The sequence below is a fragment of the Carcharhinus amblyrhynchos genome, chromosome 1, assembly GCF_965287045.1.
Source record: "Carcharhinus amblyrhynchos chromosome 1, sCarAmb.v2.hapA, whole genome shotgun sequence".
Taxonomy (NCBI): Eukaryota; Metazoa; Chordata; class Chondrichthyes; order Carcharhiniformes; family Carcharhinidae; genus Carcharhinus; species Carcharhinus amblyrhynchos.
Window position 1 is genome coordinate 153988537 of NC_137324.1, and position 21238 is coordinate 154009774.

The window sequence follows — 21238 nt, forward strand, 5'->3', positions numbered from 1 at the left end:
CTTTATCTAACTTCCTTGTGACCTCCTCAAAGAACTCTAACAGATTTGTCAGACATGACCTCCCCTTGACAAAGCCATGCTGACTCAGTCCTATTTTTTCATGCACTCCCAAGTACTCTCGATCTCATCTTTAATAGTAGACTCTCAAATCTTGGCAATGACCAAATTTCCTGTCTGCTGCCTCCCTCCCTTCTTAAACAGCAGTGTTGCATTAGCTACTTTCCACTCCCCTGGGACCTCCCTGTCTCCAATGATTCCTGCAGGATCATCACCAATGCCTCCACAATTTCCTCAGCTATCTCTTTTAGCAGCATTGTTATCTAAACCAAGCTTTATTCACTGTCGTAATAGCTCAAGATACTCAGTGTCAAACAATATTTTGATTACACCCCTGTGAAGTATTTTGGGCTATTTTGCTGCGTAGAGACTTTATATAAATCCAAGATGTTGTTGAGGTATTATGACCCCCCTAATAAAATTATTAGGAAATATATCTCCTGTTGTTCACAAAAATATATGACAGTTGTCAGAAAAATATCACTACGCTGCTCCTTCATATTCCCCATCATCATCCCTCTCAAAAAATTTCAGTAGCTAAGCCCCCATTCTTGTAAATCATTGCCTCATCTCCAGCCTCTCTTTCCTCGCCAAACTCCTTGAATGCGTTGCCAACTCCCAAACGTGTGACCACCTTTCTCGATCTGTTGACCAAGTTTTTGATCATCTGCACTTATACATCCTTGTGTTATAATGCCTTGGGAAATAAGCTGGGACATTTTAAAGCTGCTATATAATTACAAGTTGTTTTGTTTGGTCAACAAAGTGAGGCACACGTTCTCTGGGCTCTTTCCTTTCCAACAATGGACCAGTAAGTGCAAGATACATTTTAGGGGTTAGATTCAGATTAAAAAGTGAGACATCATCAACCCCTTCAGAAAACATGCCACATATGAACAAAAGTAAACAAAATAGGTCAATCTGCTTTCTTAGTTTTGCTGCCCTGCACGTGATAGAAGTCAATAAGGTTACACAGAAGCTTCATTTGAAGCATTTTTCAAAAATGGCATCTAGGCCTTTTGGCTAAGACACAAATGAGAACAGGCCCTGGAGGAGGTGCAATGCCTGCTCCAATCAGTTTGGACCATGTAGATCAAGCTCAAAACAGGAAGAGGCCAGCCTGTCTTGTCAACTTGGATCTGGAACGTGTCACTTGTTGTGACTTTGAATTGGACTTTGATTGGATTGAATTAGATGTAGCAAAAAAATTAAGTAGTTTTAAATAAGTATTGCAAATCAACTTGCCAGTAACATTTCATAGTTCTCTCTTCCTGCAATCATGTAGATAGATCTTATCAGTTTCCTTATCACATACTACCCCCCTCTATGTCTGCCATGGTTTATATGTTTATCTGGTGATGTGTGCTCAAAACCTACCTGCCACTGCCTTTTATTCTACAATTCCTGAAATCCTGATTTTTCTTCTTCTCTTCCTTTCCATGATTTAGTTATTACCACCTCAACACATTTGTCACCAGGTGCAACTCATCTCTCCTGAATCATTTTTTTTCAAAGGATTCCCATATATGAAGGTAGCAATGCTGTATTCACACAGGCAGCAATCACTGTTTTATTTCCACAGATTTTCAAGAATCCTTTCCTTTCCCAAATACTGTTTTATACCAGAGAACATGATGTGGAGTTGCCAGGGTTGGACTGGAGTAGGCACAGTAAATAGTCTCACAACACCAGTGTGGGGTACCTGATGAAGGGTCAGTGCTCTGAAAGCTCATGCTACCAAATAAACCTTTTGGACTTTAACCTGATGTTGTAAGACTACTTACTGTGCATAATTTTTAATCCTCTATCCTTGAGCTTTTGATCCAATTCTCATGTTAAGTCCCTATGTTTCTCTTTTTAAGTCCCTATGTTTTTCCAATCTCACTTATTCTTACAAGGACTGCCCCCACTGTTTCCGTACCTGGGTTCTTCAGCATTCCTTCTAACCATCAAAGTGTGCTGTGCTACCTTCAGCTAGACACTCACCTTTCTTCAGATATAGTTTTTATAGCACACATCATTCACTTAAGATGATGTTCTCTCTCTGAGCTGGAAAAGCTAGTTCAAAGGCAGAGGCAGCCTAGTAAAATCATAGTATTCAGGACCCTCTTCTTCTCTGGTTTTCTAATTAGCTTTTCTTCTGGAACCTTAAAACTTTCCGCAGGTTGGACAGTATTTGATAAATGTTCGCTAACAAGATCTCTTAGGTAGCTTCACATTGGCTCACTTTATCATTTTGCTTACTTTATCAATCTTTTATCCTGTATCATCTTCTTGGTTTCCACCAGCACTTTGCTAAAGCAATGCTGCTCTCAGCTCCTGTCCCTGAATGTTGCTTTGAATACTAGCCTGTCCTAATCACTTACAGTAAAAGACTTTTTACTGTGTTTACGCCAGTCCAACGCCGGCATTCCCACATCATGACTACTAATCACTTACCTGAGGGCATTTACTTACTGAATCACCCACACTCAACAACTTCTTATGTATGCCCACTGAAGTTCCTGTGTGCTTGTCTGTCAACATTTTGATTTTATTTGTATTTGATGCTTAGTTTTAATTTTACTTCCCTTTTATGTTTGTTTTACTGTTCATCTCCTCGACTTATTTTGGCATGTCTCAGACCTTCTCTAATATATTTTGTCTTCCTTTTTTGATAAACTTTCCCTTAATTCTGCTGTTTCTACATATATTTACCTGGCTACTAAACGAGACTCCTTTACCCTTTTTGAGGACACGATGGCACAGTGGTTAGCAGGGACCACGGTTCAATTCCTGGCTTGGGTCACCGCCTGTGCGGAGTCTGCATGTTCTCCCCGTATCTGTGTGAGTTTCCTCCCACAGTCTGAAAGATGTGCTGGTTAGGTGCATTGGCCATGCTAAATTCTCCCTGGCAATGGAGTGTGGTGACTAGGGGTTCACAGTAACTTCATTGTAGTGTTAATGTAAGCCTACTTGTGGATTAATAAATAAACTTAAACTTAAAATTCTTGAACAGTTCATCGTCCTAAGCAACCAAACAAGGCTAAATATTCAAGGGATTTGCCTCAGATCCCACTACTAAGGAACCTTGTCCCCAGCAACTAATATGCGGTGGTCTTGTCTTCCTTGAGCTCTTGTAATCATTGTTAGAAACAGCCATTTTATAGCACCAAATGTTGCTTTTTTACATTTTTAGTGTTTGTATATCTCCTTTAGAATCATAGAATCCCTGCAGTGAAGGAGGCCATTTGGCCCATTGAGTCTGCACTCTGACAATCTTACCCAGCTCCCATCCCCATTACCCCATTAATCCCCCTAATGTACACATCTTGGGACAACAAGAAGTCTAAAACCAGGTTCAAATCCAACAGATTTATTTGGTAGCATGACCTTTCATAGCGCTGCCCCTTCATCAGGTGAGGGGCAGTGCTCTGAAAGTTCATGCTACCAATAAACCTGTTGGACTTTAACCTAAGTTAAGTGTTGTATGACTTCTGTGCCCACCCCAGTCCAACACTGGCATCTCCACATCATCTTGGGACACTAAGGGACAATTTAGCATGGCCAATCAACCTAACCCGCGCGTCTTTGGACTGTGACAGGAAACTGGAGCACCTGGACGAAACCCATGTAAGGGAGAACATGCAAACTCCACACAGTCACCCAGGTCTGGAATTGAACCCTGGTCCCTTGTGCAGTCAGAAGTCTCACAACACCAGGTTAGAGTCCAACCAGTTTACCTGATAGTAATCTGAAAGTTTATAGGTTCGAACCTTCCACACCTGACAAAGGAACACCGTTTCCGAAAGCTTGTGAGATTACTACCAAATAAACTGGTTGGACTCTAACCTGGTGTTGTGAGACTTCTGACTGCACTTTTACTGTGTTTAGCCCAGTCCAATGCCAGCATCTCTACATCATGACTACCCTTGTGCTACGAGGCAGCAGTGCTAAATATACTGAAATATATTTTAAATTAATAAAGTATGAGGAATGAATTAGTCCACCAATAAAATTAGGTCAAAAGATTCCACGTTCATCTAAAATATCTGTCTACTAAATGTATCATTATATGATTCTAGGTAATAACTGGTTTGCTTTAAATGCATTAAATTCTTCCTATGCCGCTATGCCACATAAGGTGTGAAAGAGATCCTCATGCTGCCAGACAGGGGACTCAGTCCGATACATTGCCCCAGGACAGTCTGCGCTGCACGTGCCCCTTTCAGAAGAGGCGCCACGTATCCAACTCTGAGCCAACACGCGCCTGCGCGGTGGCGCCGGACAGCACGCGCCTGCGCGCTGGGTTCTTCGCCCGTTCTAACTGGAGGACTACAATTCCCGTCAGGCCCTGCGGACTCGGCGTTTGATTGGCGGAGACGCTACCAATGGGACGCCATTATACTGGAGTGGGTACGCGCGACCAGTGGGGTTGCTAACGTGTATTATGGCGGACAATGTGGAAGGGAATGGTGGCGGCGAGGGGGGTGGCCCGTCCCTAGAGGAGGAGGAAGCGGCCGGGATGGCCGGCTTCGGTGTCGGTGGGTTAGTGTTTAATGTCTGTCTACTGCTGCTGGCTTTGCTCGGGGTGTACAGACTGTACCGGAGGAGGAGGGCCGGCTCGGAGACCGAGTGCAAGGAGCCCGAGCTGCCCAAGATGAAGAAACGTGATTTCAGCCTGGAACAGCTGCGTGAGTACGACGGGCTTCAGAACCCGCGGCTCCTGCTCGCCGTCAACGGCAAAGTCTTCGATGTGACCAAAGGGAAGAAATTCTACGGACCCGGTCAGTGCAACAACAAAATCACCCACCTACTAAACAAAACACAGGGGCTTCACAACCAGTGCCACGGAATGCAGATAGACATCTGCCTGCATGTACAACTTCGTTGTAATACTGTGTGCTGATGATCGATCAGTTATGTCCAATTTATGTGTGTTTGCATTTCCCACTCATTTATTCTTGGTGTATTTGTATGCCAACTGTTCACGTACGGGAGGAGAGCAGCACATTAATAGGGAATATATTTTTACTCCAACACGATATTCATCAGTTAAGCCAGAGAGGTGAGAAGTAGGAATTTAAATAATTGTCTTTATTAAATAGTTGCAGAGTTCCCCCGCCCCACCCAACAAATGCTTCTTGAGGATGTGTCCGGCTAGTAATTCTATTGACAGATTTACACTTGCACAGTGAAATGTCTCGTTATGGATCTGAAGATCTTTTCTTGTGATACACCTCCATCAGTAGAACTCAAAGTGGCAATAGCGTGAAGTTAGCTGCACGCCTTTGTGGCGCTTTTCTGTTCAGGCAGTGAATGAACTCAGGTGTTGAACTAGTGAAGAATAGGTGCGTTCGGATTTTGCATTCCCAGACTTTTGAGAATATTACTTCTAATTCAGTCTTTGCTATCAGTTAGGTGCAGTGTTTTATGCAGTATCTTCAGTTGGGAACAAAATTTGATTGTAACTCAACTTTCGTGAAAGAGCCTGGTAAATCCTGTCGATGAGAAAATACAAATATTAGCCTCATGGTCTCCCACATTTTGCCCTCTTAAACTTGAGGTCATCATTCATGTTTTAACTTTCATCACCAAGTCCCATTCAGTTATTACTTCTGGACTCGCTGAGCTATATTGTTTCCAATCAAGTAATGTCTTGTTTTTTAAAATTCCAATCGTGTTTTCAAACCCCCCCCCCCGCCACCTCCCACGGCCTCCCCTCACTCTCTGTGTTATCCTCCAGCCATGATGTGAGACCTGGTGTTGTGAGACTTCTTACTGTATCCTCCAGTCCACAGCCATCTGAGATATCTGCATTCCTCTGATTTTGGCTTCTTGAGCACCCCAATTTTATTTACTCTGCCATTGGAGGCTATGCCCTTAAGTCCAACCTAAACTCTGGGTATCTTCCCTACACTTCTTCCTCCTTTAAGATACTGCTTTAAAATCTACTACCTCTTTGCCCAAACATTTAATTATCCCAGCTAATACCTCCTTATGGCTTTCTATCATAGTGTCTTTTAAAGCTGTGGGCTGGAGCATACAATATGAAGTCTCACAACACCAGGTCTCACATCATGGCTGGAGGATATTACAGAGAATGAGGGGAAGGTCTTTGGGATGACTTATCACTTCACAGATGTTATAGAAATAAGTTGTTGTATCCACAGTTATGTTGGTGGTACTTTTTGCTGTCAGTTATCTGATATCTTGGGGAGTGGAATAGTTGGATTCTAGGAGAATATAGGCCCTCTTCCTCCCCACCCCCCATCACAAGCAATGTGTTTTTTTATGAACTAAGTTTTAAAGCAAATGAGATTAGCAGTGCTTTATAAAAGCCAGACAGAAAACTGATGCACTCATGGATGAACTTTGCTCTCCTTGTGACGTTGGGTGATATCTGTGTAGCATTGCATGATGGTTATCAGTTACAGCATCATAGATTTGAGCAATCGATAACTGTTTTCCATTAAGGTCCTCTGTGGAAATGAAAGAATATAGCATTGAGAATACTGCTTGCTTTCTTGCATGGGATTATGCAACTTTAACGAGAATATAAATGCACCCTGATGATTTTAGTAAATTACATAATCTAGTCTGAAATGGTCATGCCCTTTGGTATTATAAATTTAAGTATGAAGACCTGGTCACATTTCATATTTGATCAGTAATGCCTAGTAAGCATGCATGCATGACTGGGTTAGCAACAGTTTTTGGCACAGTGCATTGAAATATTAATGGACTTGTTTCTCCTGAAGTTATTCTTTAAAACTCTTTGCATGCTCTAATCCTCCACGCTATGACAGAATTACTTCAAAAATATCCCTCCGTGAAACAATCTGTCAATATACCACAACTGGAGGGAGTACTTTAAAGGGAATGAATTATGGACTGGCTTTAGACTGGTATTTTAGAAACTTGTAACCCCCTTGGTAAAGGAAGAACTCCATCTGACACCATTGATGTTCAACCATGCTTTATAGTTTTGTCAGGAGTTAGTGTTTCTACTCAAAGTCTGGAGTAGAACTTTTGTGCACAGCTTGCTGACTTGAATGTGAAGTGCCATAGTTGACACCGTGTTAGAGGAATCTAGAATTGTAAAATGGTTGCAATCCAGAAGAAGACCTTTTAATCTGACTTGCCCTTTTTGGCTCTTTTTAAGACCAGCTTTGCTCATTCCTGGTAGTCCTTTTTGTAAATTAAACTTTTTTTTATGCAATCACTTTTTGAAAGCCACGATTGAGTCTGCCTTCACCACATATTCAAGCAGTGTATTCAACGTTCTAACCAATTGCTGCATTTTAAAAATGTTTTTCCTTTGCTTGTGTCAGTTGACCTAAATTGCCGTGCTTGGTTTCTTGAATCTGGTGCTAATGGGAACAGTTTCTCCCAATCTACTTGGTCTAAACCTCTCATGATTTTGGACATCTGTCAAATTCCTCTCAACTTTTTCTTTCTCCAGCTTCACCAGTCTATTAATGTAACTGAAATCCCTCAACCTTGGAACCATTTTCAATTTTTTCTGCACCCACTCCAAACCCTTCACATCCTTCCTAAAACTTGGTATCCAGAGTTGACACTTTATTAGATGTCCTTTGTAAGTCCACCTATACCATAGAGTCGCATTATTCTCCTCAATCTTCTCTTAAGCAAAAAAATTATCATATTAAACATGATTTCCCCATAATAGATCCATGGCGATTTTTCTTAATTACTCTGCATTTATTCAAATGACAGTTTTACACTGGCTATTGTTTCTCACCACTGAGGGTAAAATGGCCTGTAGTTGCTTGTTTATTATTAACCCTCTTCTGAAGAATGGGTTGAAATTTGCAGTTCTCCTGTCCTGTTTTCCTGAATCAAAGCAGGATTGGGAAATTGTGACCAGTGTCTCTGCAATTTCCATCCCTACTTCCCTTTGTATCCTTGGATACATCTGATCTGGCTTGGCTAACTTTAAGAGCCAGCTAGTCCCCTACCTGTCTCAAGTGCCCCAATTTTTGTCCTTCAGCCGCCAGTATGTAATCTGTAACTCAGCTTAATCTACCTCAAGGGCTCACTTATCACCTTTGAATCTGGGTGTTGACGTGTTGTGTTTTCTTTGGTAGTTAAGTGGGGGAACTGAGCTAATTTTCAGTTAAATTTGCATGTGCTGAGTAAGGCTATTTTTAATACATAAATACACTTTACACACAAAAAAATCTCATTTTCTTTGAAGAAACTACCCAGGGTAACCTATCCTCATTCCAGAAGTGTAATAACTTATAAGAGTTTTGTCAGATCTCTTTCAAATTACACTTGTACAGTGATTAGCACTGCTGCCTCTCAGTATCAGGGACCTGTGTTCAGTTCTGGTCTTGTGTGACTGTCTGTGTGGAGTTGAGTTTGTATGTTCTCCCCACGTTTGCGTGGGTTTCCTCTAGTGTTCTGGTCTCCTCCCACAGTCCAAAGAAGTGCAAGTTAGGTGGATTGGCCGTGCTAAATCTCTCCTTAGTATCCCTAGATGTGTAGGTTAGGGGGATTAGCGGAGTACATTCTTAAGATTTTGGGGATAAAGGAGTTGGGGGGGGTGGTGGCAGTGGGGATTTGGTTAAAGTGCTCTGTGGGAGATTCGGTGCAAACCAAATGGCCGCCTCCTACACTGAAGGGATCCTATTATGTAATATGGTTAACAATTATAGGTTGGGCAATCTCTGCAATAATATTAGTATGACACGATTATTGACTGAGCAGTGGATAGGTAAGATTCCACGTGTTCCAAACTTTCTATCTCTCAAATTTTGGCACACAATCTACACGTTCAAAAAAAGGGATGTGTGGATGCTAATTCTGTTCTCTTTAGGTCTGGTACTGCGTCTTCAGGAGTACGTAACACAACTAACTTTGAAATTTCAAGGTCATTTCTTGAACTGAATTGGAGCTATACAATAATTTGATTTAAATCAACGTAAAATGGGAAAGTAGGAATTTAATGCTAAAATATTTAAATCACCCCATTTGTAAATCAGTGGCTTTTGAAGGTGATGAGATGTGGAATCCAAATTCAAGAATCAAATTGAAATATTTGCACACTGTTAAATTAAAAGTTGTAGGTGACTGACTTTGACATCAAATTATTGTGCAAGAAGCTATGAAATTCAGTTCCACTGGTTAAATTATCTGGATCAATGGAATACTTCAAAATTGTATTAACTAAAAAATATGCACTTAAGATCCTGACCATTTTGATGTAATCCTTGCAATTTCATGTTCTGTAAATTTCCAAATATACAATTTTCTGTAACCTTTTTATCTTTTAATAGTATTTATCCTAATTTTTTTTCCCTCAAACTAAGTTTGAAGATGTACTACTTCAGAGATGGGAGCATTTTACCATGTACGAATGTGCAGGTGTGATTTTGTTGAATTCTTTAAGTCCTGAGCCCCTTGCAGGTCAAATTGGCTTTCTAAATATTTTAGTCGGAAAAATTAGATTTGCTGAACATAAGTTCACTTTGCTTGCAGACATTCTGCCTCCTGAGTCAGATGACTGTCTTTGCTGTGTAATACATAGGGAGAACTATAACGGATGAGAAATATGATGTAGAGATGCCGGCGTTGCAGCATCTCCACATCATGGTTATCGTTGACACCACAAACTACCAGTTCCAAGTGGAGAGGATTTCCAAAAAGATCGTGCATATCAACACGGACCAGAAATACTCAGCAGATGTACTGTTGTCCAGTGGGTTTTATAACATATGGGGTGTTTATGTAATGTAGGAGAGGCCACTTATTTCTGGTTAATAAAATCATTCAGCTTTATGAAAAGTATTCTGGTACTTTTCCTGTTTTTGATCAAATTTCGTGACTTTTATTCTGTGAAAACTGAAAACGACCGGCACTTACATTTTACAGATGTAAACCGTAGAAGATTGGTTAGTACGTAGGGAGTCGAGACGAGTTGCACTCTTTAGGGCAAGACTGATTAGACCAAAACTCTGAAGGTTCGGATAGAAAATGTACAGCTGAAAGTGATGAGTTAATTTTGTGTATAAGGAAGGTGGAACAGGTTTGGATTGTGGACACATGGAATTTAGAAGGAGGCTTATTGGGATTGAGAGAAAAAAAGTTGCCCGAGGATCTCAAAACAAAGGTTTAGGCAGAAAGAGGTTACTGCATTATTCTAACTAATGACAAAAGTCCATTAGGGTGGAGAGGAAAATTGAGAAATGTTTGGACAAATGGGGAAGAAGACTGGGTTGTTAAAAGTGAAAATGAATGAAAAGGGTAATGAGTTTAAATTAGCTATAGGCAGAATTTTTGAGGACGCCATTAATTTAAGAAAAAGTTAACAAAAGGAGGAAAAAATGAATTAAGTAAATTGGGGGGGGTTGCAAAACATTGAATGAAATAAATAACAGAACTAATGGATTGAAAGAGCCTTTTCTTCTTAATCAACATTAATTAAAGATCAGTGCTTTACTGGGGGAAATTTGCTTTGCTCTCCATGGCACAGAGAAGGTCATGGGGAGGTTTTAATAGAGACTTAAAGTACAGAAAATGAGAAATTGTTTGGAGAGATAGGAAAGATATTTGCATACTGCAAGAGTAGTTTTCTAAGTGGTGGAAACTATATTTATTGACATCAAAATACTGTTTGTCCTTCCGCTGAGAAATGCAGAAGCATTTTTGAAGCCAGATAAAATAGGCCATTATTATAGTTTCAAAATAAAATAATACTTGAACTGTCTGGAGTTGCAATGAATTGGTGCAAAGGTCTGTTGGGATATTAATGCTCTGTTGCAGCACGCGCCATTGTTTCTCATTTATTTAATACTTGATTTCATTGGGGATAGCTTTATGCAGATGGATGATTTTGGGAAAAAAAAAGTTTAGATCTTGTATCAACTAATAGTTGCAAAGTGCAATTGATATAGTGCTAGAAGCAGATATAATTGTCTATCTTTCAAATCACAGTAGTAGATGAAATTGAAAGATACTCCCAAGGCACAGCAATTAAACAATGTTTGTTCTAAGTTTTTCTTCATGCCAAAGATTATCTTGCACGCTGTTCATAGTTAAGGACCCTTAAAAGTTAAAGAGATTGTGCTGTTTTAAAAGGGCAGGATTGTTGTTTGTTTTTGGTATAATGTATTTTGCTAAAGCATAGTCAGATTTCTCTAAATTTAATTGCTCTGCATTCTTGAAATCAGTTGCATTCTGATCAGTAGCCAGTTGGGTCATTTAGAGGTAACAGACATTCTGAGCCTTGGGTCATTAAAATAGTGTGTCTCTAGACTGCAAATGAATGGAATCCTTTAATTTTTCTAAGCACCATGCAGCAATGGGTTTAGTGAACGCTCACAAAATATTTATCTCGTGAATAAAATAAAATACTTGTTGTAAAACCCACTGAGCAACAGTATATCTGTTGCATATTTCTGGTCCAGCATACCTCTCCCTACGTGTCACACAGCAAAGACAGTCATCTGACTCAGGAGACAGAATGCCTGTAAGCAGAGTAACTTAAGCGTATGTTCAGTAAATCAAATTTTTCACACTTAACACACTTATCCAATCTGATCTGCCAAGGACTCATGATTTGCCTCATGAATTCAATGCAATTACATTTGCGTTCATATGTGGTATAATTTCTAATCTTTATGAAATGGTACATCCTCCAATTTAGTTTAAGCACTATCACTGGCAGAATAATATCCAAAATAGTGGAAGGTTATTGCGCAAGATTGATATTCAAATCAAACAGCATCTATACACTAAGGAAAGTAGGGTTAACATCTTGGGTTTTGTGACCCTTTGGCAGACCTTTTGTCAATGCTGCTGAAGAGAAAAGGTAAGAGCATGTATTCAATTAAGTTGTATCTTAAAGCAGCAGGAGACATTGTTAGAGTAACTCTGAACATCACTAAGATAGTGCATCATGAGTATATCTGAAACAGGAAAGGTGGAATTAAATCATGTGGAATGAGTTGAGTGGAGCTCAGTTGCTGAGAGGATTTTTATTCAACATGCGATCAAACACGATGAAAAGTGGATTGCGTTGGAGGTGAAGGGGATAAAATATGAAAATCATGTTGAAGAGCAGACTGTCTTCAAGGAAGTGAGCTGTTCTAGCAGAGATGGGGCAGTGAATTAAGCAAAACCGAAAAGAAAAATACCGCAAATCTAAAATGGGAAGTGCTGGAAACACTCAGCAGGACAATTTCCATCCATGGAAAGACATAAGTAGGATTAACATTTCAGGTGTCTGATGTTGTTTTATTGAATTTGTATTGTACATCTAAAGCTGATTAGTATTCAACAGCATACTACAAATTTCTTTTTGATTTGAATAATTTCACTTCATGGAGTCAGCAAAATAGCATTTTCCTGTCAGGAAACTGCAGCTGAGGTTCCCTTTTTAAATACGATGTCACTGATATATTTTGTGTGCAGCATGTGCACCGTTATGCTCGTTGCATTGAGGCTTACCTATGTGGTGAACTTGGCAAAGAACTGATGAAAATCATGGTTTAATCTCAGCATCTGGAAGTTGTTAAAATGGCGAAAGATAAGAATGTGCTGTGCTATATTTTTCTATTGGTCATGGTACTTTGCATGTATATTTAAATGCTGTAGATTTTCAAATATTTAAGTATCTTTACACTTCTGAAACAGTTCCACCCTTGGATATGTCGACAGAATTAATCCTGATTTACTGTCATGTCATGTTTCAAATTTTTGAAATTAAGTTTAAATCTTGTTATAGGGTCACTCTGGACCCCTTTTACAATTGATTTCTGTTTTGTGCCAAATTTAAAGCAGCCTTTTACCACCAATGTGCTCAGGATATTGGCTTCAATTTAATAATATTGTCAGAAATTCATTATGTACAGAATAGTATTTTTAGATTTTTAGTAAGTTTTGTGCCAATAAAGCATTATTTATTTTTTGATTTTTTTTAAAGGGAGAAAGCAAACATGGGGTTTAAGTGGCCATGTGATTGTTATCTCTATAGATATTCATGTAAAGTGTAATGCTATTTTTGCATAATCTTGTAGGTTATGTGCTGAATTCCACAGTACAGAGATTGCATTTGTATGGTGCCTTTCTCTTCCAGATATTGGAAGTTGCTTTACAACTTTAAGTGTAATTTAAACACAGCAACTAATTTGCACTCCAGTTTTACCATCAGCAACCAAACTAATGATTTAATTCCCTCTTTTTGGCATTACTGACAAAGGCAGGAATGTTGGCCAGAACACTGGGAGAATGCTGCACTCTTCTCAGAATAATTCTCTGGCATCATTTAGATCTATCTGAATAAGCAGTCAAATTCTCCATTAAAACCTCATCCAAAAGACTACACTTCTGAAAATATTAACCTATTCTGTCACCTTGATCAAGACTGCAATGGAGCCTGGTCCTCTCTTTTTTCTGAGGCATATGTGACTTGTGATAAGCTGATACTAAATAAATGTTTGTGCTTTGTGGCATTGGAGTTATTTTTGTCACACTCGGTGGGGTTATTTTTGCATTTGAAAGTATGCTCCCTGCTATTTCTGCTGTCATTTTAAAATTCTTTACCGTTTACTCTTTAGGGGACTGGGCAGTCGAATACTCCAGACCTGCCACTGGTCCTGCTAGATGCAGCAGAGTAACTCGTGGTGACTCATATCTTCAGATTTATATTCCTTGCTGTGTTTTTTTTTAACTGCATAGGAACTGCTGCAATTTCCTCTGATATTCCAGAAACGCTGAGTTTAGATAATATCTGCACATGCACTTATGTGCCAAGTTAGCTGCCTTTTCATTTCATCTCCTAAAACTAATGAATGCGGAATAAACTACCGAAGAAAAGGTTGCAGTGACTTGAAAAGTAGGAAATAACTTTAGTGAATCAAGAGAAGCAGAGGGGTAAGGGGCAGAAAATAAGATGTTTCATTGGTTTGTGTTTTTATAGCAAGTAGCATATAAGACATTCTGATAGTGAAACTCCTGACTTAAAATTACTTCGGATTGGAGGTTTTCAACTTTTCTGTGGCTCTCCATTAGATCCTTAAATTCTCTTGCATCGTATTTTAGTTTGGATATGTTAAAAACAATACAATTTTTTGATCCATCTAGCTAGATTTGAAACAAATATATGCTTGTGTACACATTCTAATCATGTAATTAGAAAACCTTGTGAGAGAGTAATGCGTATTAGAATGAGATGGCATAGTTTTCACACAATACAACTTAAGTGTAACTGGTGAAGGGGTGAATTTTGAGACTTAGTTTTCCAAAGTACCAGCATTATTCGTTTATGGAGAGGCAACACAGATGAATCTGCATCTAATCCCCCTAAGTGCATTTTGGCAAAGATTGTTCCTTCCTTCCTTCCACCCTCAGTTTGTGCACACCACTCTGAAGATGGTTTGCATGTCAAATCAGCATGCCGGTAAGTATTGCATAGCTGCAGTAAGATTAGCAACATTATGCAATGGTACTAACATTTTCTAGCTTGTAGTCTAGGATTAAGCATTTATTTCCTTTATCCATGGTGTCACTGCTTCCTGATGGCTCACAAATAATGGCCGATCTTGTTTTTAAGTGAAGAAAAGAAAGACAATACAATGCTATATAAAGGTTAAGGGAAGTTCTTCGGTGTTTCCCAAGCTTTCCTGCTGTGAGTCCACTTTAAGGCTTCATGTTTTGTGCAACCCAGAGTGAAAATTGGTGGAGTGAGGGACAGGGGAGAGACTTGCTGAGGGCCATAGGGATTCAAATAGCAGGGATACAGGCACCAAAATGATTAAGACGCTTACTATTTTGCAGGTTCTGGTGCAAGCAGTATAACTTCAGAGTTCAGACAAAAGCAAATCATGCACATTTAAAGGGGTCTTGCAGCCAATCCTAAGACTGTCAAATCTGAGTCTCCCCTGGGAGACTGTGATTAAAACCATTATTTATCTATGAGACATGGGTGTCGCTGGCTGGCCAACATTTATTGCCCGTCCCTAGTTGCCCTTGGAGGGCAGTTGAGAGTCAACAACAATTTTGTGACACTGGAGTCACGTGGTTAAATAGATCTTCATGGTAACTATTTGTCAATGCTCAAATGTGTTTTTTAAATAAGTGATCATTTTGATAAATGCTATGGAGGAAAGCAGCATTGTGAAAATAAATATGTAAATATTCTGGGAAGACAGCATCTTTGAAGAGCGAAACAGTTAACGCTTCAAGTTGACAACCTTTGGTTAGAACTGGAAGAAGTTCCAGATTGAACAATTTGTAGGTACATAGTAAGTACACAGTCAGCAAAAAAAAAAGCAAGGTTGGAGTCGGAGGGTAAGGAAAAACAGTGTGTGATAGGGCAAGTGAAGAAACAAAAGGTGGGTCTACCGGAACTGTAATGTCATTAATAGAGTGAAATTTTTCTCATCACCCACAGAAAACACCCTATCCTCTCTGGTGATGGAGCCCTTTGAAGTGAAGTTGGGCTAGATGTATGTATTTCTGCTGTAATTGTTGTTGTATCTGTTTATCTATTCCTCTTTGGAATAATGCCCGAAGCCTTGCAGGTTGTAGTGTTTTATTTCTTGGGTTGAACTATAACGTACGAGGTCCCTTTTTAGAGATGGTGTCCATTGTTTATGTGGTTGATAATATTTTTGCCACTGGGGGTTGGAAATGTAGGAAGATGGTAGAATGAACAATTTAAATGCTGGCAGTGGATTCCACGAGAAACAATTACCAAGTGAATGGTGAGACACCCTGCAAAGAGGTAAATAAGAATCAGACCCTGAGGCATATGGCGGAATGGTGGTGATGTTGGAAAAAAACCTTTTTTTAAAAAAAATACCCACAGCAGAAAGTGTTTTTGCAGTTCTCATTAAATAGCTTCAGTGTGTAGCTAGTGAGGAAAAGAAAATGGCAACTCGAGGTATATACCTGGTGCTAGGCCAACAGTGGTAGGATTGGACAAGAAGACACTGGTGTTACCTATTAAAAGTCAAAGATGTCAACCTCTCAAAATTATAGTTACTAAATCATGACTGAGGGAAATTCAAAATAGCATATCTAAGAAAGAGTTTTATTTGCTGCTTGTGTTGTGCTTTACTTCGGTGGTTACCACTTATTGGTCATTTGCTAAAATCCAAATGAGTGAAATGCCACACTTCAGCATCATGGGAAAGCCAGAAGTTTTGTATGGAAAGGCCTGTGCAGCACGGTCAGTTGGAATAACTACCAGAAGAAAGTAAGATGAACCCAAACGTACAGCATTTCTTTGTTGTGGATGGAAAGCAGGGATGGGGTAGGGAGGTAAATATGTTGTCTCATTTTAATCTCAGCAATCGCTTTGAGTCAGAGTACCACCTGCAACTGATGAGCAAAAAGCTAGAAGTTACACTAAGATGTGTTGTATTTGATAAATTAGAGCCTGAGTTTCAAACTTGTTTAAAAAAAACACTGTAAAAAGCTTTACATTGCATGTTGGTAGATATTTAAGTAAATACGTGAAGTACATTTATCTGTTTTATATAAAAGGGTATTTACAGAAATTCATCTGTGGTGTGTCAACAATTTCTAATGAATACTCTCTGGTATAGAATAAAGAACTTGCAAACTAAACGTTAAATTTTACCTTCAACTCCAATGAGCAGTTTGCCTCAGTTTTTTTTTCCACATTGGCTGGTCATGGTGCAAGCTTAGAGTCTCCCAGATTGCACTCACTTTTCATATTTGAATTTGGCATCCTGGGGAGTCTCTCAGCATAGCTTTTTAATTTCCTCTCCAAATTACTTTTTCATCCACCTGATGGATATCTTTTCTGTTGTTGACAATTTGTCTGTGTTTGTAATTTGATCTCTTGGAAAGTTAGCGCTTGTGATATGACCTCTAAAGACTGCTTTTGTAATTTACCACAGTAACGTGGGAGGTCTTCAGTGAGCAGCTGACATATTGTCCTATAGGAATGGGAATAATTGAGTCAGAGTGGTAGAGTTGTGATAGCAACTTGAAAGCTTCTCTTTCTATGACTTCTTTTGGGGTAGACACAGGAGAAAATAATTGGAAGGTTTTGCTGATGGGCAGGTTTTGCAGTCAGAGGTGAAGCAACTTGCCTTGCTTGATTAAATCGGCTTTCAAAGATCTAGTGATCTTTGACACGGTCTTTCCCCTTTTCCAAATGACTGTTTAAACCTGCCGCTGAATCAAGAAGCAGGGGAGAGGTCCCTTGATGTGCAGTAGCAGTGATGTCAAAAAGCAGCCAATGACATTCCAGTATTCACATACTGCAAACCAAAAGCACTTGATACCCTTCTCTTTCATTTTCAGTTTTCAGATGACAAAATAAATGATGATTGGATAAGACAGCAACTAAAATAAAGCTAAACAACCTTAAAAATTGATCTGTTTTTAAAAGAATGGAGAAATTGACTTTCTGTAAATATAAAATTAGCATCTGAAGGGGTTTCTCAGTAATTACTGAGTTTAGTAACTTTCAATTTTTTCAAGGATTTTTTACAGTAGGAATGACAGCACAGGAGTGGACATTTTCATCAGTTCAGTTGATCTATTATTTGCAGTCTAAAAGTGCCTGAACAGCCTCTGGAATAATGTAGAATTCTGTTTTGTTCTGGGAGGACTCTAGAAGTTGCTGTCAATTTCAATGGCATAATGATAGCAAAAACTGCTAGTTTTACCATTGTTACCATCATAAAATTAATTATATTTATACCAAGATGAAAATGTGGACTATTGATATTTGTAGATGAAGAAAAGAAAGCATACAACTGGACTTTTTAGGAACCCTCTGTTGGGATTTTAACCAGCTGGTGGGATACCTGGAATTTTGGCTCTGTCTGCAACATGGTGTTGAAGTTTATGCAATTTACATTGGCTGAATTTTACTTGGCCCCTGGCTACACCAGTATTGTGAAGACTACAAGCAAGTTAGTGTTCAGCACAAACCCTGCTGTTTGTTTCTGGACTTTATTGATTTATTTCTAAGTGGAATTATCTCAACAGTAAGAAATCTTTCCTTTATTCAGTCTGGCTTTAAAAGCTGGGCAATACAACAAAAGTTTTTCCCATGCTTATCCAGTTGTAAGCTGTGGTGCTCTGCAATAATTGTTTACATCAGGAGTTAGGATATGCAGATTTTTCTTTTTGCAGGTAGAGGGGTGTGGTTGGATCTTTATAAATAGTTCTTCCCATTAAAATCTAGAATTTGTAGTTCAAACAAGATTTTCCAATTATTAGCATTTTCATGTTCCTGCAATACTGAGCAGCGCATCTGGCAAAGACTAAATTGTGAAATCTGCAGAAATTACAAAGCTAAGTTCCAAAGTGAAAGTGCTTGTGTTTAAATAATAGTAGCCACCCTGGACAGTATGTTGCAAGCTAGGCATCCTTGAGACTCAGATTTTCCTAATTAAGTAAAAGTAAACTGATTTGTTAAATAGTCAACTTGGATTGTGCTGTGTTGTAATTTACTATCCAAGGCAGCTGCTATTACTTACAATGTATATATAATCTCCCATTTCGTAGGTTTGTAATTAACTGTTGCAGTTATTATGCGGCAAAACCACGTGGGGATAAGAAGAAAAGGTAAGTCGGACTACTTTTTTGCCACAAAGTATTGAATACCTTATACTAGTTGCCTCAATCTCAATGAATCAAAACTGAAAAAGCAGTTTTTTTTGGTCAGTCACGTTGTTTACATTCTGTTTAGGACCTATGCTGTTTAGGTCAGACATGATTAAAACTGAAGTTGCATCAGTACTATGAACCTTCCATAGACATACATAACCAAAATGAAAGCAATTTGTTGCAATGCAGCCAATCAGAACTGGTCCTACTGTACTACTTTCTCCCCACAGTGACCTCTATGCCAACTATTCTCGGTAATAAAGCATTCCACGTAGCAATAATTCATAATTCTAGTAACTTCCTCTTAACTATCTCTCTCCACTGCAGTGGAAATAATTTATTACTTCTCTAGTCTCTCCTCACATATTCAGTTTTCCTCTCTGATTAATTAATGCAATACACCTTCTAAGCTCCAAGCCTTCTCTATTTAAAACTCAAATATATCCATCGGGTCTGGCAATATGGGAGCACAGCTGACCTTGCCCTCAGCTCCACTTCATTATTTGATTTCCTCAGTGTACAAAAATCTATTGATCTCAGCCTTGAATAAACTTGGCGATTTAGCATCCAGGTGCTTCTGGAGTGATGGAGAAGTTGTGGTTTGAGAATTCCAAAGATTCATAACCTAGTGAATGATGGGATTTCTTCTTAACTTTATCGAAAATGGCTGTCTCTTCCTGAGAGATTTCCTGGTTTTATTATACGCTCCAGCCAGGACAAACAGCCTGTCAGCATCTAATATGTCATAGCCCCTCAGAATCTTATGTTTCAAAGAGACCACCCCTCGTTCTTAATTCCATAGAGGACAGTGCCACTCATGAAACCTCATTTCACCCTTTCTAAGGCAAATAGAAATGCAGCAAGAATCCCTCACTTTTGTACTCCACCCCTCTTCAATAAAGGCCAGAATACCATTTGCTTTCCTAATTGGCTGCTGTACAATGTGTTTTATGTTCCTTGTGTTAGATCCCTCGGATTATCAACATTTAATCTTTTCTCACTTATTTAAATTCAATCTGTTAAATTGTTCTATTCTCACTACCAAACAAATAAACGCACATTTCCTTGCATTACATTCCATTTGCCATCTTCATGCCCACTCACATGCCATAGAATCCCTACAGTGCAGAAAGAGACTATACGGCCCATTTGAATTTGCACCAACTCTCCAAAAGAGCATCTTAACCAGTCGCCTCCCTGTCCCACCCAGTCCGCCCCAATCATAATTCCATGCATTTAGCATGGCCAGTCTACCTAACCTGTACATCTTTGGACAAACCTACCTATTTCCCTTTGCAGACACCTTGTGTGTTTCTCACAACTTATTTCCCATCTAGTTTTGTAACATCACACTTGGATGAGTGTAGTGTGTCAAAGCATTATTATAAACGACTAGCCCCAGCACTGAATCTTGCAGCACTTCAGCAGTAACAGCTTGCCAACCTGAAAATGTTTGTTTCTTCCAAGCCTGTTTTCTGTCCTTGAACCATTCCTCTGTCCATGCACCCACAACCCAAAAGCCCTTCTCTCAATTGACACCTTATTGAATCCCTTTTGAATATCCACCTATACTATATCCACTGGTTCCCCTTTATCTACCTTGCTGGTTACATCCTTAAAAAAAGAATAGGTTTGTCAAGCACTATTTTCCTTCTATATAATCATGTTGTTTCTGTCTAAATTGTACAATGATTTTCAAGTGCCTTGTTACCACTTTCTTAATAGATTCCAATGTTTTCGTGATGATCCATGACTGCTAACTTACCAGTAATTCCCTTTTTTTAATCCTTCCTCTCTTAATCGTCTGTGTTATATTTGCTGCTTTCCAATCCGCTGGGACTGTTCCTGATTTTAGGCATTTTTGTTTGGGGACTCTCACCCAGTGCATTCGATATCTACACCTAGGGTGTAGACCACCAGGCCCAGGCGATTTGTTGGTTTTTCAGTCCCAGTAAAAGAATGACTGATCACTGTCGATATTACAGGAAGTAGAAGATATTGGTGAATGAAAAGAATTGCACCTGGAGAATAAAGTCACCAAGAGACTTGTATATTTTACAAGAGTTTTGGTCCTTTTAGGAAAGGAGCAGCTTCCATCTGTCAAAATTCCCATTCTGCAGTCTCTCAAGTAGTTTGTCCCTGTATTGTTCTTGCGATTTGCTTTTAATGTTAAAGAAAACCTAAAATCCAAATGTGAGAGCCCAGTTTCCCCATTTAATTAAATAAAGCTGGAATTCATAACCTAAATGTTCCAATGTCCTCCTGTTTATTAAGCGGATAGCCTTGTATTGAGTGTTACTTTTGTTGAAAGAAACTTGTGTCCACATTTAGTTACTTCTGCAGAAATGTATTTTATATTTTTATATCAGTTTTTAATTAAACAGAGGGCCAGTATGACACATGCAGGGTACAGATGAAAGAGTGGATCTGATTCTGCAGTCATGTGTGTCAAGTGGAGCGAGTGTTATTAAGAAACAGTGATCACAGTATCGTAAGCTTTAAAATGGTTTGAAAAAGACCAGGAGCAGTCTGGACTATAAATTCTTAGTTGGAGGAGGATCAATTTTAGCCGATTGAG

General features: G+C 39.1%; 1 protein-coding gene across 1 annotated transcript in view; it reads left to right on the top strand.

Annotated features, from left to right (window-relative positions):
• Nucleotides 1–4463: 4463 nt before the first annotated feature.
• The window catches only part of LOC145346525 (membrane-associated progesterone receptor component 2-like), a 35376-nt gene continuing 18601 nt past the window's right edge, over nucleotides 4464–21238 (top strand). Inside the window, exon 1 of the mRNA XM_080193903.1 lies at nucleotides 4464–4823. Within this exon, the coding sequence (XP_080050029.1) occupies nucleotides 4487–4823 (337 nt within the window). The 5' untranslated portion in view covers nucleotides 4464–4486. The remainder of the gene's footprint in view (nucleotides 4824–21238) is intronic.